General features: G+C 45.7%; 1 protein-coding gene across 2 annotated transcripts in view; it reads left to right on the forward strand.

Annotated features, from left to right (window-relative positions):
- Positions 1–25,139, forward strand: part of SORCS2 (sortilin related VPS10 domain containing receptor 2) — a 1,055,028-nt gene that overhangs the window by 944,012 nt on the left and 85,877 nt on the right. For both annotated transcript variants that reach the window (XM_088473883.1, XM_088473884.1), the window contains exons 12-13: positions 3,611–3,687; positions 24,478–24,569. In XM_088473883.1, the coding sequence (XP_088330009.1) occupies positions 3,611–3,687; positions 24,478–24,569 (169 nt within the window). The remainder of the gene's footprint in view (positions 1–3,610; positions 3,688–24,477; positions 24,570–25,139) is intronic.

Below are 25,139 nucleotides of genomic sequence, written 5' to 3' on the forward strand. Positions count from 1 at the left end.
ATTATACATGTCCATGTCCTGCTTTGTATTGTATTGTAAGGCACTGGTTACTTATTTGTTTATGTACTTTGTAAGGCGCTGCGGAACACTTGTGGTGCCATATAAATAAATGATAATAATAATAAATAATAATGCCCACTTTACTGGGAAGTGAGCGGGATGGGGGCGTTTGACCCATTCTACTGGGGGCCTGGGGGACTACCCGAAAAAAAAAAAATATATATTTATATTACATAAACTATAACACTATATATGTCTACACTCTACATCACAGATATAAAACCCATAAAAATAGTGGATAGTATTATATTATTATATTACTTTGTAAAAGTCTATTAAGGGGTGTATCCACATGACCTATACAGCAAGTGAGACCTCAAGAATTGGTACAATTGAAGCAATGTCCCACTAAATGCTGTGTGATCAAGGTTTAGGCCTCTGATAATGTTGAAATAAAAAATCGGAATACTCATTTGACCAGACGTTTAATATCTATTGCATAGTTCATTTTGGTGTAGCAGTTATAGAAACATATCCCTACTTTTCCTGTTAATTTGAGATAGCCAGGGTGTATGAACATAAAATGTTCTAGTGGACAAAAGGCAGGGGCGGATTGGGCCGCCGGGACAGTTCCCGCTGGGCCGGTCCCATGAACCCCTCTGCCGGGCCGGCTGTCATCGGCTGGCGGGCCATGCCAATTTCTATATGCCGGGCTGCCGGCCGCGGCGCTTCCTGTATTAGCGTTCCGCTATGGAACGCCAACAGGAAGCTGTCATCTGCTCCGGCTAGCAGGCACTTTATAGTGCCGTTAGCCAGAAGCAGTGCAGCGGAGTCAGCGTCCGGGGCGCGTGCTCCAGCCAGGACACTGTGGGGGGCCGGGGCAGAGTTAAAAGGGCTGGTCCATTTTTGCACAAGACCACCCTTCAGCTGTGCGGGCAGTGGGCAACACCGGTCAGGACTCAGGAGCTGGTCATGATGCCGGATTTAGCAGAGGACGGGGCGGTTCCTAATCCTCCTCCTCAGCTCCCCTGCCCAGCGGTACTCCAGCGCAGTCTGACAGTCATCATACAGCGATCTTGGATCCTGCAGCCGGTGCACTACTGTCACAGCAGGACCTGGAGCTCTAGGTAAGAGGCCCAGGTGTCCTACTGTATGTGCAACTAGATTCACTGACTGCCTGTCCAGCTGTGATGAGACTACAAGTCCCAGCACACTTTGTCAACTGAATGTGCTGGGATTTGCAGTGCCATACCAGCTAGAAAGGCTCTGAAAAGACAAGTGTTATATATGCTATTTTTTGCTTATGAATTTCATGAAAACTAATTTTTAATGAATTTGTATGTAGTCTGCTGTGGAAATGTTATATACTGTGTGTGTATGTATGTATGTGTGTGTATATATATATATATATATATATATATATATATATATATAGACACACACACACATATCTAGCCAGTACTCCACTCCACAATAATGGTACCTGCCCACATGCCCACCTAGATGCTCTATCTCTATATAAAGGAGCCCCCTCGATGTCCCTGCTCTCACCCTCCCTGTAACTCCCCCTCGGTGTCCCTACCCTAACCCTCCCTGTAACTCCCCCTCGGTGTCCCTGCTCTCACCCTCCCTGTAACTCCCCCTCGGTGTCCCTACCCTAACCCTCCCTGTAACTCCCCCTCGGTGTCCCTGCCCTAACCCTCCCTGTAACGCCACCTTGGTGTCCTTGCCCTAACCCTCCCTGTAACGCCACCTTGGTGTCCCTGCCCTAACCCTCCCTGTAACGCCACCTTGGTGTCCCTGCCCTAACCCTCCCTGTAATGCCACCTCGGTGTCCCTGCCCTAACCCTCCCTGTAACGCCACCTCGGTGTCCCTGCCCTAACCCTCCCTGTAATGCCACCTCGGTGTCCCTACCCTCACCCTCCCTGTAACTCCCCCTCGGTGTCCCTGCCCTAACCCTCCCTGTAACTCCACCTCGGTGTCCCTGCCCTCACCCTCCCTGTAACGCCACCTCGGTGTCCCTGCCCTCACCCTCCCTGTAACGCCACCTCGGTGTCCCTACCCTAACCCTCCCTGTAACGCCACCTCGGTGCCCCTGGCCTCACCCTCCCTGTAACTCCCCCCTCAGTGTCCCTACCCTCACCCTCGCTGTAACTCCCCCTCTGTGTCCCTGCTCTCACCCTCCCTGTAACTCCCCCCTCAGTGTCCCTACCCTCACCCTCCCTGTAACTCCCCCTCGGTATCCCTACCCTAACCCTCCCTGTAACTCCCCCTCGGTGTCCCTGCCCTCACCCTCCCTGTAACTCCACCTCGGTGTCCCTGGCCTCACCCTCCCTGTAACTCCCCCCTCGGTGTCCCTACTCTCACCCTCCCTGAAAGTCACACTGTGTGCCTGTCACTCAATCTCAATATTCCTGCCACTCATACTCACTGTCACATTCACCTTTGTATCACTCACACTGACCCTCAATGTCCCTACACTCATCAATTACAGTAGTCCTGCCAGACACACAATCACTCAAGCTACGTACCACACAAACACCCACAATGTTACTGTCACACACTCACCCTGGCACTCAAACTTAATAACACACAAACACCATCAATGTTCTCCATTACAAAAAATGAGCACAAAAGAATGTCAGAAAGGAAACAGACACAGACATAGAGGGCAGGACAGCGAGAGGGGGAAAAGTGGAAGACAGGAGGGAAGAGAGAGAAAAAGTAGTGGGATGAGAAAAATGGGAAGGAGAATATCAGAGCGAGAGAGAAAGTGCGGAGGGAGAAAAGAGATATGAGGAAAAGACGGAGCCGGAAGTGAGAAATGGAATAAAAAGGGGGAAAAGGGGAGGAGAAGCAGGGGGCAGAAGAGAGAGAAGGAGAGAGTAGCAAAAATAAATACATTCAGGCAGCATCATGGACAGCAATAGCTTAAAAAATAAAAAGAAAGCCAGGCAACGCTGACCATTACCTTTAGATTGTGTGTGTGTGTGTGTATGTATATATGATTATGTTTTTAAATGTAAATTTTTGTGTGGATGTTTCTTTGTTATAATGTGTATTTTGGGAAGAGAGTAATAGCTGAATCCACACTAAATTTTAATGCACACATGCAAGATCCACACTGGGTTCTATGTTAAAAGTAAAGTTTTGAAAAGCGTCTTAAAAACATTTTTTTTGTCCAACTCAGAATCAGGTCCAATGAGAAGGGATCCTGCCCCCCTCGATAGACCCCAACCCCTCAACAGGCCACGCCCCCATTAGGGCTGCTTCCGTAAGTTTCCCGGGCTGGTTTTTCAACCCAATCCGCCCCTGACAAAAGGAAACGTTCATGAGCAAATGAGGGCACCATGGAAAGTTATTCCCTGGGTCCCCTGCCTCTAATCTCATCATGTTCTACAGTATGTCGGCACTACGTAAGGATAAAAATAATGTAACAAAGACTCCAGCACAAAGAAACGCCAAAGAAACTTGTTGAAGAGAACCTTGAGACCAGTGTTTAGCAGATTAAATAAGTGGACTGGTTCTATTCCGTGTAGTTTACTGTTATTGGAAGTGCTAGTATCCTACAGTACTTAAGGTTTACTGTTCTCTTTCCCTTATATTCAGGTAACCTGGGATCCCAGCTGGTGGAGTACAAGGAAGAAATGTATATAACGTCTGACTGCGGGAACACGTGGAGACAAGTGAGACATTTAGATTATGCATCCATGGTGTGGCCTGTGCGGTACATGTGTTTATTTGTTGCCTGTCTATAAAACATTGTCAATATATTGGTGCGTACACACGGTACAATTAAAATGGACGATATGAACGATAACGATATCGATCATATCGTTATCGTTCATATCGTGCATTTTTCGGTGCCCAATGACCTGCGATGCGCCGGCACGTATGGTCGATATCCATATCGACCATCGCCCGTGAATGCAGGGCAACCTGGTCGATATCAACCAAGTTACTATAGGGACCCGCCATCGTTGATCGAGGATTGATATAGTCGTTGGTGGTGGTGTGCTGGATGATCGATATCGATCGTCCAGCACACCCGGGAGATCAAACAACGATATCTTTATCGTTGTCGATTGTCCCGTCTGTACGCACCATAACTATAGGCAGATATTGATTGTGCTAATAAAATTGTGTGTAGGCCAAAAATTGTGGCAATGCCAGAAGACATTTTAAGCCATGCCCAGAACCCATCAGACCAACCTCCCCTGCCACACGTTTTCCCACGATAGGCTCACAGTCTACAGCAGCCTGAATGTAAACTCCTGCAAGTGTAGGACGCCAACAATGCTACGCTGATAGCCGCTATCTCCAGCAATTTAGATCCAATACAGACTGTGAGCCCATTGAGTATTCCCAGGATCATGGAGGTCACATGCTTGTAGACCCTGCAGTTGAATTGAGGTGGCTTTATTGCAAAAATAGAATAAACATGCAGGGAATTCTATTTTAAATAATAAAATAATATAGTTTTTCCCCATTGCATGGCGACTTAGGGTTTATCCCATTGGTTGCTTTATATACATTTACTGCCTGGTTACTAGTAATCCATGAAAACTGGATCTAAAAAAAAGCAGCTGTTAGATCCAGTTTTCACCAAATCCTTTATTCAGGTGTCTACAATATTCAATTTATAAAATACATGCAGAGCGTTGGCATATCTGTACTGGGTGCTGGGTAAGCAATGCCCACAGGTCACTGACTCAAGGTGGGCCCTCAACGAACCCCCGGTGAATATATACGTACATTACGGCCGCTGCTGACGAAATCACCAGGAAAATGGCGTCAGCGTAAATATTCGCAGAGATACGCTCACTCCCAGTAGACCCTGACACAGTTCCAAAGTCTTCACTGCGCATGGGCTGGGGTGAGGGGGGGAGATTGCACGTGGGCGCCCTCATAAAACGCCACTGGCACAGAGTAGAGTAATACAGTTTTATTTGATGGAAGTGTAATTATACATTGTACATAACAACTGATGAAACCTGAGTTTCTACTTGCAAAGCTGACAATACATCCGAAAAATTGCGAAACCGAAGCAAATTTTGTGATCTTATGTAAACTCTCCCTTTGTTCTCAGTTTTAAAGCATTATAACGTATACAAGGATGAGAAGTATAAAGAAAACTTAAAAAAAAAAAAAAAACAGGCACTAATGAGTAATTATTCCACAGCAGCTGTATATATTGGGTATAGTCAACCTCAAATAAATGACAAAAATTGGTAGGATAACGGCGCTAATATGAGATACTGAAGTGTATTAAAACACAACCAGATGAAGTGTAATAAATTAAATTTGAGTGTAATTTAATAATACATGAATACAGATAAAAATAAAATGAAAAATAAAAGCAGCTTTGACACATATAAAACAATTTATCCAATTGGCATTCTGCACCTAATCTCTGGGTCCTGCTACTCAATGTAGTAGATGGAGAATAACAGAGTCCTGTTCCTATATGACTCCTTGTAGTGGGCAATGTATTAATAGATAGAAAAGCAATCTCGCTTGGTATCATCCCTTGGAGTGGTGAGAAACGGTAAGTGAAAACAGTCAATGCAACCAGTGGCTACTTTCCAAAGGTAGCGAAGTCTGGTCCAGGTCACAGTGCATCCATTGCATGAATAGTAAGTCCAAAAGTTCCAACAGAGTACAGGTGCTCCACACTAACGCGTTTCGCTGGGCAACTGCCAGCTTTATCAAAGGTCACCACTCCAAGGGATGATACCAAGCGAGATTGCTGTTCCGCTTCAAATCTAGGACCCCTGTACATCGTGAGTCGGTTCGAGACTATGGGGCCAAATGTAATAGGTAGTCAGTTTTAGTAACAGTACAAACTCGCACTTTCTCGCACTTTTAGAAAGTGCGAGTTTGTACTGAAACTCGCAAATTCAATAGCCTGCAAACTTTTCAGCTCGAGGCTACTGCATTTGCGAGTGCAGGCGAGTTTAGGACTATGTAAACTGACACCTTTTAATGCGAGTAGCATTAAAAGGTGCGAGTTTTAGAGAAGCCATCACAGATCAGTGAGATCCGTGATGGCTTCTGTGTGTGTTAAAAAAAAAAACGTGCACCCCCTCCCCAAAAGCATAACCAGCCCCGGGCTTTATAAAGCCTGTTCTGGTTCTAAAAATACAGGGGCCAAAATGCGTAGGGGGCCCCTGTATATTAAGAACCAGCACAGGGCTTTGTTAATCTTGTGGTTACATCAATGATACAATGTCGCGACATTGTATCATTGATGTAACCACAAGATTAACATCAATTAATCTTGCGGTTACTATGTAGCGGCTCTCACCATAGACGGCTATGGGGATTTCTCACCATAGACATCTAAGGGAGACAGAGGCTGGCCGCATTCAGCTAATCAGGGAGCTGCTCCGACGGAGATGCTCCCTGATTGGCTGGCGGCCCCTGCACTGACGGGGCACACGTGTGCCCCGGTCATTTACGCGGAGCAAAGGTATGTGTACACACATACCTTTGCTCAGTCCGGCATGGATCGGGTTTTTTTCGTTTTTTTATTTTAACCCCTGGATTGCCTACTTGGAGAAGAGGACGTGATCTACGCATAGAGGAGGTGAGTATGGATTTTTTTTTTCAGGTACACCCCTATGGATTACTTCGGATACTAGGTGAGTATGTGTGAGTGTGAGTGTGCATGTATGTTTTATTAAAATTATACTTTCACGGTGTAAGTTTGTTTATTTATGTATTTCTTTAGTTGTGGAACTACAAGTGCCAGCGGGCCCGTAATGCCCCGCATGCTGGTATTTGTGGTTCTCCAAATACCAGCATGCAGGGGAGGCTTGCTGGTACTTGTGGTTCTACAAATAAAGACAATATGGTAAATTTAATTTTACACTTTCACTTTACACTATCAACCCGGCACCCACCGCCCTAGGGTGCCGGGGATAGCCCCGGGCTATCAGTCTAGGCCTGGGGTGCCCTGGAGAGGGGTACCCCTTTATTGGGGGGGTACCCAACTCCCCAGGGATCCCCGGCCTGGGCTGATTAGCAGTCAGGGATAATGCTTTGGCCGGGGAAACCGGTGAAAGGTTTTCCCTGGCTGTGGCATTATCCTCCTGCTAGAAAGAGTTCGGTGCTGGTTCAGGAATTTTCAGGGGACCCCTACTCGTTTTGTCCCCTGATTTTCCAGAACCAGGACCAGCTCAACAAAGCCCTGTGCTGGTTCTTAATATACAGGGGCCCCCTACGCATTTTGGCCCCTGTATTTTTAGAACCAGAACAGGCTTTATAAAGCCCGGGGCTGGTTATGCTTTTGGGGAGGGGGTGCACGTCATTTTTTTTTATTTTATAACATTTAACATAAGTACACACAGAAACATGTACATATCTCATGGATATGTGCATGTTTCTGTGTTAATCTGACCTGCTCAGTGATGTACTCGCTAGCCTGAAGCAGGTCTATTATTTGGGGACTTTTGGTAATCTTTTTTTTGCGAGTCTGAAACAGACACTCTATTACATTGGGCGAGTTGATTGTTTTCAATGTGAAAACATCTGGATGCGAGTTTGAGAATGGAGAGTTTTAGTAACTCTGAAAAATGCGAGTTTTAGTGAACAGACACCCTATTACATTGGAGAGTTGTGAAAAATTGCGAGTTTAGCACCAAACTCGCAATTTACCAAAACAGACACCCTATTACATTTGGCCCTATATGCTTTTGGATCTATTAATACATTGCCCACTTGTTGCCCACTACAAGGAGTTTTATTTTTATCTGTATTCATATATTATTAAATTACACTCAAAATTCATTTATTACACTTCATCTGGTTGTGTTTTAATACACTTCAGTTTCTCATATTAATGCTCTTATCCTACCAATTTATATCGTAATGTGGTGTTTTTACAGATCTTATTTCTGCACTCCATTGCACTGTACGGTTTTATACAATAAATGTCATTTATCTGACCGCCCGGCCACATACCCACCACTCAGTGTGGTTATGGCAAAGTGACCCAATTAGAGTAACACCGCTTTCAATAAGTTTGTGGTGGTTTTCACTCAGTGGGTCTGATTCAGCAAGGACAGCTGATGCCATCGCGGCAGCAAGCACTTACGCAGTTCTGCTGCGAGATTATGCAAATGACTGTGCTCGCAATGCTGCTGCAGCACAACATAAAGATGCCCACTTCCCTTTACTCACATCCGTAATACCTTGCAAGTCTGCGAAAACATCGGTACCATAAAGTACCATCGGAACCCCACGCATAATTGAGGCAGGTCAGACCTCACTCATAAACTGCTAAACTTCCCGTCGGTATCTAGAGCTCAGGCCGCGTAGGCCGTCGCAGGGGCTTAATTATGCACACCCCTGTAATGGCGTTGAAACTCACTGACACGCCTGTGTTCGCTCGACCACCAACCCCCCCCGTCACCACCCACAAACGTCCACTTCCCGTCAATCACTCGGCGTTGGGTCTGCATACACACTGCAATCTCATTACCGATCGCATTGGCTAATTTGCGCACGTGCACTGCGATGCATGCGCAGATCACGAGAATGGTCCGACTGCGTGCGTCTTAGCACTTGAGATCCTTACTGAATCAGGCCCAGTGTTCTCTCATTGCTCACAATAGGGAAAATATACATGCTGGGAATTATAACCTAATTCCAATATATTCATTTACACAGGCTGGCGACATTGCAGAACTGGAAGCATAGGGTATTAATAGTCAATATAAGTTCTATGAAAGTATGTCTGCTTTTATGTATTTACTAACAATGCATATTTATGGCATGACATTTATTTATTCAGATCCCCTATTTTTCTGCTGTCTTCTGGTTGAAACATATTTAAACTTATCAGTTTCTCTTCTGGGCAGAAGCTTAGCCGTGTCTCACAATATAACAACATTGCTTTAACAAAGTTACAAATAAATAAATACACTTACAGTAGTCCCCTAGGCTGCTTGTGATGTTCTATAGACAGGATATACAGGATGCCAGGGGAGAACCTCCAGTGATGACTATGGTGGGGGCACTCAGAGTCGGCCCTGGGCAAAGGCCATATAGGGAATGCCTAGGGCGCCATTGCCCTAGGGGAGCACCCAGCAGGAACGGGCTATCTGCCCTCACCATTACCCTGCCCTCACGCGATGGCTGCTATACAGTACCGCACATCTGTGGTGCTTACCAGGAAACAAATGTGGTTAAAGCCTGTGGACTTGGCCTATGTCGCCGGCCTGCATGCACAACTCCCCAAGGTTCAGGGCTCTGTACAATCATATGGATCAAACTGCACTCTTATTCCGATTCAGGTTACAGTACTTGTCATTTTACATGCAATGTGTTTCTATGGACATGCCTGGGTTATATTCAGGGTGCTAGTATTTAAATATCAGTTGAATTATGTGTGCAGAGCTAATGTAGCACTCTGTTATACCCGCCACTGTAATTACAGCTAGGTGCACTCCTTCTGTCTGGTTGCATATTGATTTCGCAGCCAGCAATCAGCTTTCGCAGCTCTCCCTTCAGACAACGGTTCCAGATTAGGAACGTTGTAATTATCATTGCAGGTAATATTTTGGGACGGATCGGATCTCTGGGGAGTGCTATGGATTTACAGATGGAGGGACAGTTTGGATTGGTTTGGAGGTACTGTATTCAGGTCTCTTGATTAATTAGTACTCATGACTGCATGAAAAAAGGAACCTAGCACTCAGTACATACTGCTAATATTCTGCTATAGTCTATGCATGCAGGGGCTGATTCAGAGGGCCCGGCATTGCAGCCACGACTGTCTTTTGCCGCAGCGCTACATCTTTACGCCGATGATGCCATCGATGTGCTCCATACTGAGAAGGCCACTAGCTGCGGCGTTTATCTGTCGTTCCATTAAAGATTGCACCAGCCCTAAGGAGACGCAGAATCTCCGCCACAACATGAGCACATGTCAGTGCTGACCGAGACCGGCCCGCAACACGCCCATGCCTGGATAGTCACACCCCTGTTACCACCCAGAAATGGCCACTGAAACGGCCTCTCTCTGAATCCAAATTTGTTCTGCGCCTTAGAGCAGTGACCACCGGGAGGCACGCAAAGTGCGACTCGGACGCATGCACAGACAGAAAACACCGGGCGCTTGTATGCGGCATTGACACTGCGTCCACTTCTGACGAGGGATGTACACAGACCCGATGGCTTACGTACGTCTCCGATGGTTCCTGATTGGCGCATGTACAGGGTCTGTACTGCGCATGTGTCAATCTGTGTAGGTGGCGGCAGTCCCCCTGTGCTACATCATGATTGACATACTGCGGCGGCCAGCGGTACAGACTATGGGGGCATGCCGGCCACATTTTCCCGGGCGTGTCGAGGACAGTGGCTGTGTCTCCTGACGTAACTTCATGGCCCATGTTCTCACGGATGACCCGGCAGGAGACGTCTGCTCACACAAGGTGCCTCCTGCAGTATTAGCATATTATTATTGCACAGCCGCTGTGTACAAATATGCATATCTCTGATTCAGGCCCTAGCTCCATAGTGTTCTGGAGTCTATAGGGAAACTAGTGCTGGAGTTATCTGCAGAACAGGGTGCACTTCTTAAAGGAAAAACAAGCTTTATACATTTGTAGAGTCTTTCTACTGACACTTTTCTGTGGTGTTATAAATATATAGATTACGCAAATAATAACAAGATTTCTTTACTTATTTGTGTTTTTTTTTTAAATCAGTGGCAGCTGCTATATTGATTGTTCAGCTTACTTAAATTAAATTATAGGGGAAATGTAGTCAGACTCTAATTAATAATCTCCTACGGTGTCATTCTAGCACACGCTCAGTCGGAAGTTGCAGGGAGGCTTAACCCCCTGATTCTCCTCTCAGCTCTCACTGGATACCTGACACCCAGCACTGAACAGATGTAAGGAAGAGTGTCTCCTACTGTCAGTCCCCAGAGCCAGGTCTCCCACATCGCACTCCGCGCCCCCCTCGCCCCACACACAGGTTTTTCCGGCCCGTGCCCCCCCCCCCCCCCCTCCAACACTTTTTGCTTTTCCTTGAGCACCCCGGAGGGGGGGGTAGAGATGCGAGAGAGATGGGACGGAGAAAGAGCTAAGAGAGAAACAATCTGGAGGGGGGAGGGGCAGACGCAGATGGGAAAGAGAAATAGGGTCCTATTCATCATACCTAAATATTCTCTGGAGGTAATTAGGTTTAGAACTGGCATGGAGTTCTACCTAATTACCGGAGGAATTCATCATTCCTCCTCCCTATAACTATCTATTCCGAAAAGCTGTCATTTTTGCGATGGCAGCTTTTCGGGAAATAGATAGTTATTCCTGCCTGCTCTACCTTACTGCAGCTGTTATCAGTGCTGCGCATGCGTGGTTACATCCATAAAATCAGCGCATGCGCAGCACTGCCTACAGTGGCGGAAAGTTTGTGCCCCCCCCAACCCTCCCTCCCCCCTACGCTCACCTCCCCCATCCCCGCACTTACCTGCCTCCGGCTCCGGTGACTGTGCTGTCATGTGGTCTCCCAGCTGACCACAGTAGTTTAGAAAAAAATTTAAAAAAAGTTTTGGGTTTTCTTTCTAAACTTTATTGTGTTCTGCTGTGCTGGGAGAACAAATGTCAGATCAGCCTCCGGAGGCAGAGGACAGACCAGAATGCCGGAGGAAGACACCGGGGGACCTGCCCACGCTGACACAGGTAAGTGTTACCTGCTATTCGCCACCTCACAGTGGCGGATAGTAACTGCATCAAATTCCGAAAATACATAATTTTCGGAATTTGATGAATACCATAATTTCCATATCCCCATACTAATGTACTAATGTATGGGCAGTGTGGAAATTAACGCAGGGGGACTTAGCAAGGAGATATCAGTGATATCTCCTGGGTTAAGATACTTCATAAATACTAAAATAACTGTATTCAAGGAAAATGGCCTTTAAAACTTTATTTTAGTGTTGATGAATAGGTCCCATAGACTGGTGGGAGTGGACAGTTATGGGAAGGAGAAATAGGAACAGGGCATACTTGCCTACTTTTGAAAAAGCATTTCAGGGAGATTGTGAAAGTAACACCTATAAGCGTGGTGGTAAAGTGGGCGTGTCCTGCTACATCTGAGAGGCGTGTCATAAAATTGTCTTGCATCCAAATGTAAATGAGCCCCAAAGCAGTTAGTAAGATCTATTTGTTGATAAAAACACCCTGATACTTTTCAGAAAATACATGTAGCCATAGGGATCATTGTGCCTTATAACCAATGCAGGGAAATTGTACTAATTATCCCCTTTGAACGTATACAACTGTTTTTGTTTTTTTAATATAGCAGCTTCATAATGGGGGTAAGGTGCAATCAGGGAGATTGCTAGACTCTTCAGGGAGTCAGGGAGATTGCTAATATTTCAGGGAGTCTCCCTGACAATCAGGGAGCGTTGGCAAGTATGGAACAGGGTGGAAACAGAGATGAGCGTGAGAGGCAGAAAGACAGGTGTCAGATAACAGAAATAAAAGCGAGACCAACATCTGGCAGAGATGAGATGAGAGAGAGAGACAGACGGGGATGGAGGAGACACAGAGTCGGGATGATGTTAGAAGACAAATGAAAAAAAAAACCTGCAACAGCTAGTGGTCCGGCAAATAACGGGTCCCAAATCCTAATTCTAAACATAAAAACATAATATAATTCAATGTCTCGTGTTTGGTGTTTTTTTTTGCGTTTTTGTATTTATAGACAGGCGGATGTAAGAGGCTGATGTTAGAGGCTGATGTTAGAGGCTGATGTTAGAGGCTGATGTTAGAGGCTGATGTAAGAGGCTGATGTAAGAGGCTGATGTTAGAGGCTGATGTTAGAGGCTGATGTTAGAGGCTGATGTTAGAGGCTGATGTTAGAGGCTGATGTTAGAGGCTGACAATGTTTTGGAGGATTTTTTTTGCAGATATTCTTCTGCGCAAATCTATTTTCATAGCAGAACAGGACATTTTGCAGGGATACAGTATCACACAGGACCTGATTCAGAGGCGCACGCAGGCGCGGCCGCGTCTTTTTTTCATCAACAGCACCCGCGTCGTGACCAGTTCTCAGCCTACTGGTACGCCCATTGGCAGCAGCGCTAGTCTGTCTCGGGGCGTACTTAGACGCACCATTGGTCACAACTTTGAACTTAGAAATACATTTATGTGTTACAATTTATTTATATCGAGTCAGACTCAACATACACTTAAGACCACGATCTCTGGGACATCATCCCATGTCCTTTTTGGGATCAGAATGCATTAAACTGTAGACGAGGCCCCTTAATGAGGCCTAAATAGCAGAATATAACCATCTATCATTTCAGTAATATTAACAGACATGCATTGTATTTTGTTCATTTTAATGTAGGTAATCAATTAGCTCCAGTGCTGCATCCTGCTGGTGTGTGAAATGAAGTTTTCAGGGCACAAGACGGATCCTGTGAAGTCAGAGAAATATTTTTATACATTACTTTGCATCCAGCTGTTAATACTAATATTAACCCTCTTATTTGTTTTGCTGCATAGTGAACCCACATCTCATTTATTTTATACTGGGAACAATAGTATTTAACAGGAACATTTTCAGCTGCTGAGGTATTGCCATCTCTACGCTGTCACTAGGGATTACGCACAGAACGTGAGATTTCTGACATTCCTGTAGAAGGTTTCACAGCCAGACATTAACAACAAGGAGGGGAGAGCTCCTCTAACCAAATAAAGGATCGTACGGACACGATGGGCCAAATGTAATAGGGTGTCTGTTTTGGTAACTGCACAATCTCGCACTTTCTCGCACTTTTAAAAAGTGCGAGTTTGTCCTGCAACTCGCAAATGTAATAGCCTGCAAACTTTTCAGCTCGAGGCTACTACAGATGCGAATTTAGGCGAGTTTTGGACTATGTAAACTGACACCTTTTATGCGACAAGCATTAAAAGGTGCGAGTTATACAGAAGCCATCACAGATCAGTGAGATGCGTGACGGCTTCTGTCTGTGTTTAAAAAAAAATATGACGTGCACCCCCTCCCCAAAAGCATAACCAGCACCGGGCTTTATAAAGCCTGTCCTGCTTCTAAAAATACAGGGGCCAATATGCATTGGGGGTATCCATGAGATACGTACATGTTTCTGTGTGTACTTATGCAAAACGTAAAAAAATAATTATATGCAGCCAATCCCCCCCCCCCCCCCCGACATGCAGCCCGCCCCCCAAAAGCATAACCAGCACCGGGCTTTATAAAGCCTGTCCTGCTTCTAAAAATACAGGGGCCAATATGCATGGGGGGTATTCATGAGATACGTACATGTTTCTGTGTGTACTTCTGCAAAACGTAAAAAAAAGAATTATTTGCAGCCAATCCGCCCCCCCCCCGACATGCAGCCCGCCACCCAAAAGCATAACCAGCACCGGGCTTTATAAAGCCTGTCCTGCTTCTAAAAATACAGGGGCCAATATGCATAGGGGGTATCCATGAGATACGTACATGTTTCTGTGTGTACTCATGCAAAACGTAAAAAAAAAATTATTTGCAGCCAATCATCCCCCCCCCCCCCCCCCCCAACATGCAGCCCGCCACCCAAAAGCACAACCAGCACCGGGCTTTATAAAGCCTGTCCTGGTTATAAAAATACAGGGGCCAAAATGCATAGGGAGCCCCTGTATATTAAGAACCAGCACAGCGCTTTTCTGAGCCGATCCTGGTTGTGGAAAAACAGGGGACAAAACAAGTAGGGGTCCCCTGTAACCTCCATTAACAGCACCGGACTCTTTCTAGCGGGGGGGAGGGGTAATGTCACAGCCAGAGAAAACCTTTCTCGGTTTCCCCGGCCAAAGCATTACCCCTGACCACTAGTCAGCCCAGGCTGGGGATCCCTGGGGAGGTGGGGACCCCTTTATTGGGCACCCCAGGCCTCGGCTGATATCCCGGGGCTATCCCCGGCACCCGTGGGCGGTGAGTGCCGGGTTGATAGTGTCAAAGTGTAGTGTGAAATAGAGATGTAAATATCGTCTTTAGCTATGGTTCTACACATCCCAGCAAGCCTCCCCCGCATGCTGGTACTTGGAGAGCCACAAGTACAGCATGTGGGGCATTACGAGCCCGCTGGTACCTGTAGTTCCACAGCCACAAAAATACTTTAAAAAAACACAATACTCACAAACCATGTCTGTAAAAGTTATTATAACTTACATGCACACTCACACTCACTATCACACATACTCACCTAGTATCCCTGATGACATCATGTCCCCTTGTCCAGTAAGATGCCATAGGGATACCTATAATAAAAAATCCATACTCACCTCTCCTATGCGTAGTTCAGGTCCTCTTAGTTCTATGTAGACATCCAGGGGGTTAAAAACGAAAATTCCCAAAACCATGCCGGACAGCTGGAAAGGTATGTGTGTACACATACCTTTCCTCCGCGCGATTAACTGGGGCCCACGTGTCCCCAGTCATTGCAGGAGGTGACAGGCAATCAGCGGGCGTCTCTGTGGGAGCTGCTCACTGATTGGCTGTGTGCGGTCAGCCTGTCTCCTCCATAGACTTCAATGGTGAGAAATCTCCATTAAGTCTATAGTGGGAACCGCGACATTATTTCCAATGATGTAACCACAAGGTTCACCTCAAGTAACCTTGTCATTACATCATTGGATACAATGTCGCCATTCCCACCATAGACTTTAATGGAGATTTCTCAGCATTGAAGTCTATGGATGAGACCGCACACAGCCAATCAGCGAGCAGCTCCCACGGAGACGCCCGCTGATTGGCTGGCGCCTCCTGCAATGACTGGACACATGTGGGCCCCAGTCATTCGCGCGGAGGAAAGGTATGTGTAAACACATACCTTTCCTCCTGTACGGCATGGTTTCGGGAATTTTCGGTTTGTTTTTTTAACCCCCTGGGTGCCTACATGGAATGAAAATTACCTGAACTACGCATAGGAGAGGTGAGTATGGATTTTTTATTATAGGTACCCCTATGGAATCCTACTGGACAAGGGGACATGATGTCATCAGGGATACTAGCTGAGTATGTGTGAGTGTGCATGTAAGTTATAATAAACTTTTACTGACACGGTGTCTGTTTTGTGGGTTTTTTTTAAGTTTTTCTTTGGCTGTGGAACTACAGGTACCAGCATGCCCGTAATGCCCCACATGTTGGTACTTGTGGTTCTCCAAGTACCATTATGCGGGGGAGGCTTGCTGGGACTTGTAGAACCACAGCTAAAGACAATATTTACACCTCTATTTTACACAACACATTTACACTATCAACCCGGCACCCACCGCCCACGGGTGCCAGGGATAGCCTCAGGCTATCAGTCTAGACCTGGGGTGCCCAGGAGAGGGGGACCCCTTTATTGGGGGGGTCCCCACCTCCCCAGGGATCCCCAGCCTTGGCTGACTAGCGGTCAGGGGTAATGCTTTGCCCGGGGAAACCGGTGAAAGGATTTCCCTGGCTGTGGCATTACCCCCCCGCTAGAAAGAGTCCACTGCTGGTCATGGAGATTACAAGGGAGCCCTACTCGTTTTGTCCCGTTTTTCCACAACCAGGACCGGTTCAGCAAAGCCCTGTGCTGGTTCTTAATATACAGGGGCCCAATACGCATTTTGGCCCCTGTATTTTTAGAACCAGGACAGGCTTTATAAAGCCCGGGGCTGGTTATGCTTTTGGGGGAGGGGCTGCATATATATATATATTTTTTTTACATTTTGCATAAGTACACATGTACGTATCTCATGGATATAATAATAATTTTATTTATATAGTGCTTTTCTCCTAAAGGACAGCTCCAGGCCTCCACTTAAAAATGGACCCATTACTTTTAAATATTTGGACTGATAGTGGCACATGGCACTGGCCACACCCACATTGGGACTGATAATGGCACATGGCACTGGCCACACCCACATTGGGACTGATAGTGGCACATGGCACTGGCCACACCCACATAGCACTGGACACACCTCCTTCACTTCTCACTATAGGCCCTTGATCATTTTCAGCCTTAGGCCTATGTGGTCCTTAGGGGTCTATTTACTAAGCCTTGGATGGAGATAAAGTCCCAACCAGTCAGCTCCTAACTGCCATGTCACAGGCTATGTTTGAAAAAATGACAGGAGCTGATAGGTTGGGACTGTGGGGTTGATGTATCAAGCAGTGAAAAGCGTGGAGAAGTGAACCAGTGGAGAAGATGCCCATAGCAACCAATCAGCTTTAAAGTAGAATTTATCAAGTACAGTCTATAGAATGATAGGTAGGAGCTGATTGGTTGCTATGAGCAACTTCTCCACTGATCCACTTCCCCACACTTTTCACTGCTTGATACATAAACCCCTTTATCTCTGTCAGGCCCGCTGAGAGCCACGGCGGGCCCGGGTAATAGGGGGCATGGCCTAATCGCGGGAGACGTGGCCATGCCCCCTTCCCGAAAAAAAAAAAGATATGCAGCGCCACGAAGCGGCGCTGCGCGCTGGGGAGGGGGGCGCTCTGTGCCCCCTCAGCCCTGCTCAAAGCCAGGGGGGGCGCGATCAGTGTGATCGCTCCCCCCACAGGCATAGGAGACTGCTGTGGCTGCTGCTCAGCAACCAAGAGCAGTCTCCACTGCAGCTCAGCACACGCTGTGTGCTGGGCTGCTGTGAGGGAGGGGGAGCGGCGCCGGGCCCCTCAGGAAGCCCGGGCCCCGGTAATCTGTACCCGCTCCCCCCCCCCTCTCGGCGCCCCTGATCTCTGTTCACTTTATATGCATCCAAGGCTTAGTATATAGACCCCTTAGTCCAGCACAGCATATAGCAAGTATTGAATACTTGTCTATAGGTAGGTGTGAGTCGGAGCTGTGGTAGGGAATGCAGCCACCGCACGGCATAGAGGCCACAACTCCCCCTTGAAGCCTCAGCACTTGGGACATGTTGATTTGTCACCTAAGCACCTTGGTTGAGAGGAAACCTTTTACCACTTTTAAGTTTTTATTCTCTTAAGGGGTCAAATTTCAAAACATTCCTGCTTAGTGGCTGCTAACATCATGGAAGGAATATACTCCCCAAATTTCATGTTTCTAGGTCAAGGGGTTTTGGCAGGGGGCGTTGATGAGTCAGTCAGTCAGGACACTGCACAGGGGGAGGAAACATTGAGGGGTCTATTTATTAAGCTTTGTTAGTAGATAAAGTGAACGGTGATAAGGTACCAGCCAATCAGCTCCTAAATGCCATTTTTCAAACACAGCCTGTGACATGTCAGTTAAGAGCTGATTGGCTGGTACCTTATCTCTGTTCACTTTATCTCCTAGCAAAGCTTAGTAAATAGACCCCTAAGCCCTTTTCACCCCCTTAGGAGTCAGATTTAGAAAAATCCCTGCTTAGTGGATGCCTATGTCATGAAAGGCATATACTCCCCGAATTTCATGTTTCTAGGTTCAGTGGTTTGGGCTGGGCGATGATGAGTCAGTCAGTCAGTCAGGATGGAATTGGTATGATTTACCGCCGAATGCCTGTCCGGCGGTTGGAATCCCGACAGCGGCTGCCCGACATGGGTGAAAATCCTGATCGTCCTAAGGTAAGTATTGACTAACCTAATTCCCTCCCCTGACCCTAACCCTTCCTTAGGGGTGCCTAACCCTAACCTTCCCCCCAGTGCCTAACCCTAACCCCCCCTCTAAGTGCCTAAACCTAACCCCCCCTTCCCCGACGCCTAACCCTAAGTCCCCCCCGGGTGCCCTAAACCTAACCCTCCCCCCCGCGGCTATCCGTGCTCGGCGCCCGGCGTAACTTCGATCGGGATGCCGGACGCCGGTCTCCCGGCGTTGGTAAAATGACAGGTGTCTAGATTTAAACGCTTGTCATTTAACCCTCGCCGGGATTAAGCAGTCGGGAAGCCGGCTGACGGGATTAGGTCCGCCGGCTTCCCGACTGCATACCGTCAGGACATTTGTTTATATATATATATATATATATATTTATATTTATAAATATAGATATATATATATATATATATATATATATATACATTTATAGATTAAATACCTGTTGATAGATGTTAGTGGTGTAAACAGTAAGGTATCTATAATGCAGGGTGTGTAGTGGGTTAAAGGGTCCACGCCTCCCTCCCTGCACCCAGAGCAGGGCCTGACCCCAATGGCCACAGTCAGATGCCTTATTTCTGGTGCTCTCTTACAAAATATGATGCTGGTATGTGGCGTAGAGGATAGTGAAGACTTTCAGTTTCTCACAGTTGCCGGCACCATATTTCGGTGATGGTCGGGGTGGACAACATGCAAAAAACTTGCCCACAAACCCCATTGTTTAATTTAAAAACATGGCATTTGGTCCATACAGATCTAGTCATTTAAATGTATGAAAAGGTGACCGGCTATACAAATCATGTACAAGGGCACTTGCTCTTCTATGTTTAGTCAGGTGGTGAATTATAGAGGACTTGTGTATTCAAGGCAAATATTGCTGTGTACAGTCTGTCATGCCTGCACAATTTACAGCTCTGGCCTCAACGCTGAGACAATTTCAGATGTTGTCTCCCAAGTTATTTAACGAGAGAACCTTCTCGCTAGGAAAGATATTCTATCACTAACTAACCTTTGTCTCAGCTCAGCCTTGTTCCTGTCTCTAAGTTATTACCTCAGTCACTGTTTAATTGTCATCTCGTTTATACCTTCAGGTCTTGTTCATGATCTGTCTGGCTGTACGCTCTCTGTGAATAGAACATTGCAATTATTACATTTCCTACATTACCTCAAATTTAATTATTATTATTTTTTTATTACATTTACATAATGTAACAAATGACAGTGGTAACCCAGCCACATATATTGTGGGACAAAATTAGAATGTACTCAATATAAAAGGTTGTTACTTATTCCCCTTTCCACCAAAATTCTGGGTCTGACCCGGAGTTGGAACAGGGTTCCTATCCGGATCAGACCCGGAATTTAGCCGGTGCCGACTTGGGATATTCCCAAGTCGGCGCCGCTCACACCGCAGTTGGATCTGCATAGACCCGGCTTTTCCGGCTTGAAAGTAGACGCTTGGAGATGACGTAATCTCCAAGCGCCACTGAAGCCGGACCAATCGGCCGACTTGGGGCGCACTGCAGGTCATCAAGACCCGGAGTGCGCCGTACACAAAGCAGGTTTTCACGGGCTACGCCCGTGTTAAACCCTGCTATTTACCTGGGTTGGATTGCCGGGTCACTCGACCCTCACCCCTTTTACACCAAGGAGCTGCCCTGGTTAACTCTACAATAACCCGGATTTTAGCTCCGGTTTAAAAGGGGTATTAGAGGGATAAATAGGGATACATTAAAAAACTTGGAGAAATCGCGAATAAGATGAGTTTCCCTAATACCTTCATGTATATACTATATATCAGTCAGTGGTTGCTTTTTATGTGTACATGGAGTAAAATATACTAGTAACACAAATTTGGACTCCATTTCCTGGTTACGCTGCTGTTGCTATGGATTACAGCAACAGTTCCCTGTGCAGCTGTCTTGCTAAAAGTTCCATAGACTGTATTCTGTGACCCACATTTAGTAAAAAAAAAAACAGAGAGATGGCCATCTGAGTAACTAATACTCTTATCACTCTTCAATGAGGGCAGTTTAGTCGCACGGTAGTATAAGGACTGCAGTCTGATAACAATATAAATGGCCGTGTGAAAGTCTCAGTTGCTCCATACGGCTAAATAAAAGTTGACAGATCATTTTCGGCAGATGATAAACAAGTGCAACCTCGCTGCCAGCTCCCCAAAAGAGTCTCATTTCTAAAATTGCAGTAAGAAATCCTCATTTCCACAAGTCTTTCTCCCTAGACAGAGGAAACCGGAGAGAGAGAGAGAGAGAGAGAGAGAGAGAGAGAGAGAGAGGGAGAGAGAGAGAAAGATTTAGGAACTGGTAGAGTGACCTGGTGGAGATTATGGCGATTGTCATCAGAGCATTACTCTGTCACTCTTTACAGCCCCAGATACAGGCATCTGTTTCAATGCTGTTTTAGTGCTGTCAAACAAAGTATTAGTCCAAAACAAACAAGTGCGTAGAATAACATGTCTAGCATAGAAAAAACACTGGGCGCGAGTATCGCCTTTCTGGGCTTAACAGTTACTGTAAACTTGGGGTGAAACTCCGCTGTGACTAACACTAAAATAACATAGGCCGCCTATGTGATTATGCTCCAAGGCCATGTCTGCTGAACTGTGCTAAAAGGATGTTTATTTGTAAGACCTAAGGGGGTTTCTTACATACACAGTGAGACTCATTCCCTTAATACAGCTGTGCCCTCATTCTCCCATCCTTTTCGCGCTTTATAGTGCGAGATGGATGAGGCAACGTGGGCGCTTCGCCATGGCTAGCGATTCATGGACTTTCATACCTGTATCTTCAATTAGCATCTGTGTCGCATCAAAGCTGCTTCCAAAGTCACTTATACTGTGCTGGGTACTTAGGATTTGTAGTTTTGTTGCAATAGAGTGTGTTCACTTTATTGTATTTATAAGGTGTATTTCACTAGGGTGTGAAGATCATTCTGTATTTCTTCTACATCTACTGCTTCTCCAAATCTCAACAGTTTGGAACTGGGGGTGTAGGATAGAACTACCTGTAGCAATCAGGTCATCACTGCAAAACAGAGTGTTTCAGGAATGTGCGTGCTGACTTTGATTTGTTTTTGTTATTAAATCGTCAGCATAATATTTGCTTAGGGCCCATGGACTAATAAATCTATATTACTGTATCTAGGAGCATATCATAAACTCTTTGCTAATGTCACCAAAAGAACAGTGTTATCAGAGATTATAATGTTTTTGGATTATGTTATATTGTGTACATTTCTTTCCTGCAGTATCTGTTATTTGCAGGGTATCGCATTCTGCCAGACGGCACCCATTGTTGTCTTAACAGCAGTGTAGGCCCTGGGCAAAGCAATGCACTGGGGCCCCTACCCACCCATTCACAGGAAAAAAATTTAAATGGTCAATAAAATTAAACCCTCCTGCAGACCTCCAACACATGCAGAGAGACTCTGGACCTCATTCAGAGTCGGTCGTTGCGGCCGCACGGTCGTACGGGAAAAGGGGCCGGATATGCAAATGATGCACTCGCATGTTGCGTCCCTAAGATCGGATCGGCAGCTGGCCGACCAAGGGGAGGAAGCGGCCGGAAGACAAAAAAATACGCCCCCTTCTCGTACGCATTACACGTTATCTCCGGGCATATAAGGATTAATCGGGAACCATCGGAACTGGTCGTAGAGCTTAAGGTTGACCATACCCTCTCTTAAGCTCTACGATCATGTCAGTGTACAAACCACCCATGTCACGTGTGCTATGACACTACTTTGTTAATTATGCACTCCCATAAAACGCAGTTCGCATAATTAGGCACGCCTGCGTTCGGATCTCCACTCCCCCGTTTTCAAGCACCTTCCCCTGTTACCACCCACAAACGCCTCAATCTGTCACTCAAACTACCGACCTGGCTGTGTTCAAGGAGAGAGAAATTTCTGATCGTAGCAGCTAGTTTGCGCACGCGCATTGCGAACTTTACGCATGCGCAGTTTAGCGAACATCGGTGGCGTACGACCGTGCGGCCGCAATGACCGACTCTGAATGAGGTCCTCTCTCTGACCGGTGGATGAAATTAAACTGGGACTGAGGTCAGAATACAGTGCACCGGCAGCAGGCTTATAAAAATATCAAAAATTTACCAACTGACCGTGGCTGCAGGGGGGCGGGTTGACGGGCCCCTACAAGCTTCAGGCCCTTGGGCAACTGCCCAACAAGCCCAATGGAAGAGATGGCCCTGACATCACCACAATGTCTGGGTGCACACAACTGTGTCTATTACAGTAGACAATGTTGTCTTATTTTCCTGGTGTGTGTGGAAAAATTTGTAAAGTTAAGGTGCATACACACGTAACAATTTTTTGAACGATTTGTCGTTAACGACGTCGTTATCATTCAGTCGTTCAAAAAATCGTTCAGTTTCTGAGTTATGACCAATAAACGTTCCAGCGCGCTCCCGTTTGCAGTTATCGGTCATCGTCCATTTCAGACTGTATAACATAACGATTTTCATTAAGGGAAGGATCATTTTTCGTTCATCATTGTAAATTTCGTTCATTACACTTCAAAAAATCGTTCACTGTTTCAAGGGAAAATCTGACAGAAAATCGTTGGTTACAAGATCGTTACGTGTGTATGCAACTTTATTGGTCGCAAACTGCCCGACGACTACAGAGGCACTTACTGTAGCTGCCATTATGAGGGATGGAATAGTGTTGCCTGGGTTAGACCATACTATGGGGCTGATTCTGACTTGGGAGCAAAGCAAAAAACAAAAACAAAAAAACCCCCAGTAACTTTGTACATGGACAAACCATACTGCAATGCAAGCGGTGCAAATACATGTATTATTTTTGCATGTAGGGTAAATACCGGCTGCTTTTACATGTAGCCCGCAAATGCTGGACCCGTAATTTAGATTTCAGTTTGGTCACCAGCGAAATCGATCTACACATTTTACATCTCCCTCACCTAGGGGTTTTTATTTATTATTTATTGGGTATTATGCCCAATAATTATAATTTGTTATCACGGCAATAAAAAAAATATTGATCACCCTAATGTACAAAAAACGCATGCAGGAACAGGGGCTCCAATAGTAACCCGTCCTTGTGGTGCGTTAGAAGTGACCATTTTACTGCCTCCAACGCGTTTCTGCGCATGATGGTCAGCTGACGGGGAGGGATCCTATTGATACCTTTCCCGGTAAATTCTGTGGAGTGTACCCCAAACATGTTTAGAATTCTGTACATGATCGACATGCCTATGTTCATCACATACAACCCTAATTCTCATGTACAGTATAATTGCCAGAATAACAGCCCCACACCTACTACACACAGCTGCTTGCACCACACTCAGGATCGTACTACAAGGATGGCTATTGGCCATTGATGGTTAGCAACCATTGATGGTCTGGCATCGATATTGATTATGCTTGCCATTTATCTGCGAATGCACATTCGGGGACCATCATCGACCATCAATGACTGTGCCATTAATGGGCATGCCTATTATACGTACACCTGTTTCTGGCCTGGGACAGTTACTGAAAACCCCCTAAATGACTACAATGCCTCAGGTGGCCATTTACAGGTGACATATACTGCCTATATAACTGTTAACAAAATGTTGATCTTATGACAATGACACAAAGCTGAATAAAATGCTAATGGATGTATTAAATGTTTATCAATACTGTTCCTCTAAAGTATTTTCTATTAGTAATTCACAACTTTGTTAGAAATGTGTATGATTATTTTGAAACATTTAACTGCATTCGATGCATTGTACAAATATGTTATCCAATTTCATTGTATCATTATGACATAGATAATTAGACAAACAATAACTTGTATATATTGAATCATGATATCATCTGCTTGCCTCTCCCTGTAGGTCTTCGAGGAAGAACATCATATCTTATATTTGGACCACGGTGGCGTTATTGTGGCCATCAAAGACACGTCTATACCGCTGAAAATACTCAAGTAACGTATAATGTTTATCCATAGCTTAAAGTGTGTGTTCAGAAAATACAATGCAGCATTGAATGACAAATGAGTGAGTGACTTTTATTCAGTGTAACGCCGGTGATTGAGTGGCTGTGCGGCTTGTTGACAGCTGTGACATTTGGCAGTAAATAAACTAAATAAAAGTTAAGGTGAGTCATAACAACAATGTCAGCTCTTCTAGAAATGAAATGTTAAGTTCAGTGTATACTGTCGCATACGTACTCGCTGGGAACTGCCAAAGCCTTCTCCCCCAAAATATGGGTGAGAGTAATCATATCAAAATCTCACTCTTACTTCTCTGAGAGTACACAGTACACAGAGATGTCATTAGTGCGGAGTGTATTTATAGCAACATAATGGGCCAAAAGTTTCCATCCAAACTGAAAATTCACTTTATGGTGGAAATCTGGAAATTAGGCATTAATGAGCAGCAGTGTGGCGACAGAGATAAAGCTTTCTCGGTCTAAGGAAAAAAATTGGGTCTACCGGGGGGTAGATTCTGGGTACTTAGAACCCCCCCTTAGTGCGCCACTGCTATACTACTTT

The sequence above is a fragment of the Taudactylus pleione genome, unplaced genomic scaffold (genome assembly GCF_031769625.1).
Source record: "Taudactylus pleione unplaced genomic scaffold, aTauple2 ptg000143l, whole genome shotgun sequence".
Lineage (NCBI taxonomy): Eukaryota > Metazoa > Chordata > Amphibia > Anura > Myobatrachidae > Taudactylus > Taudactylus pleione.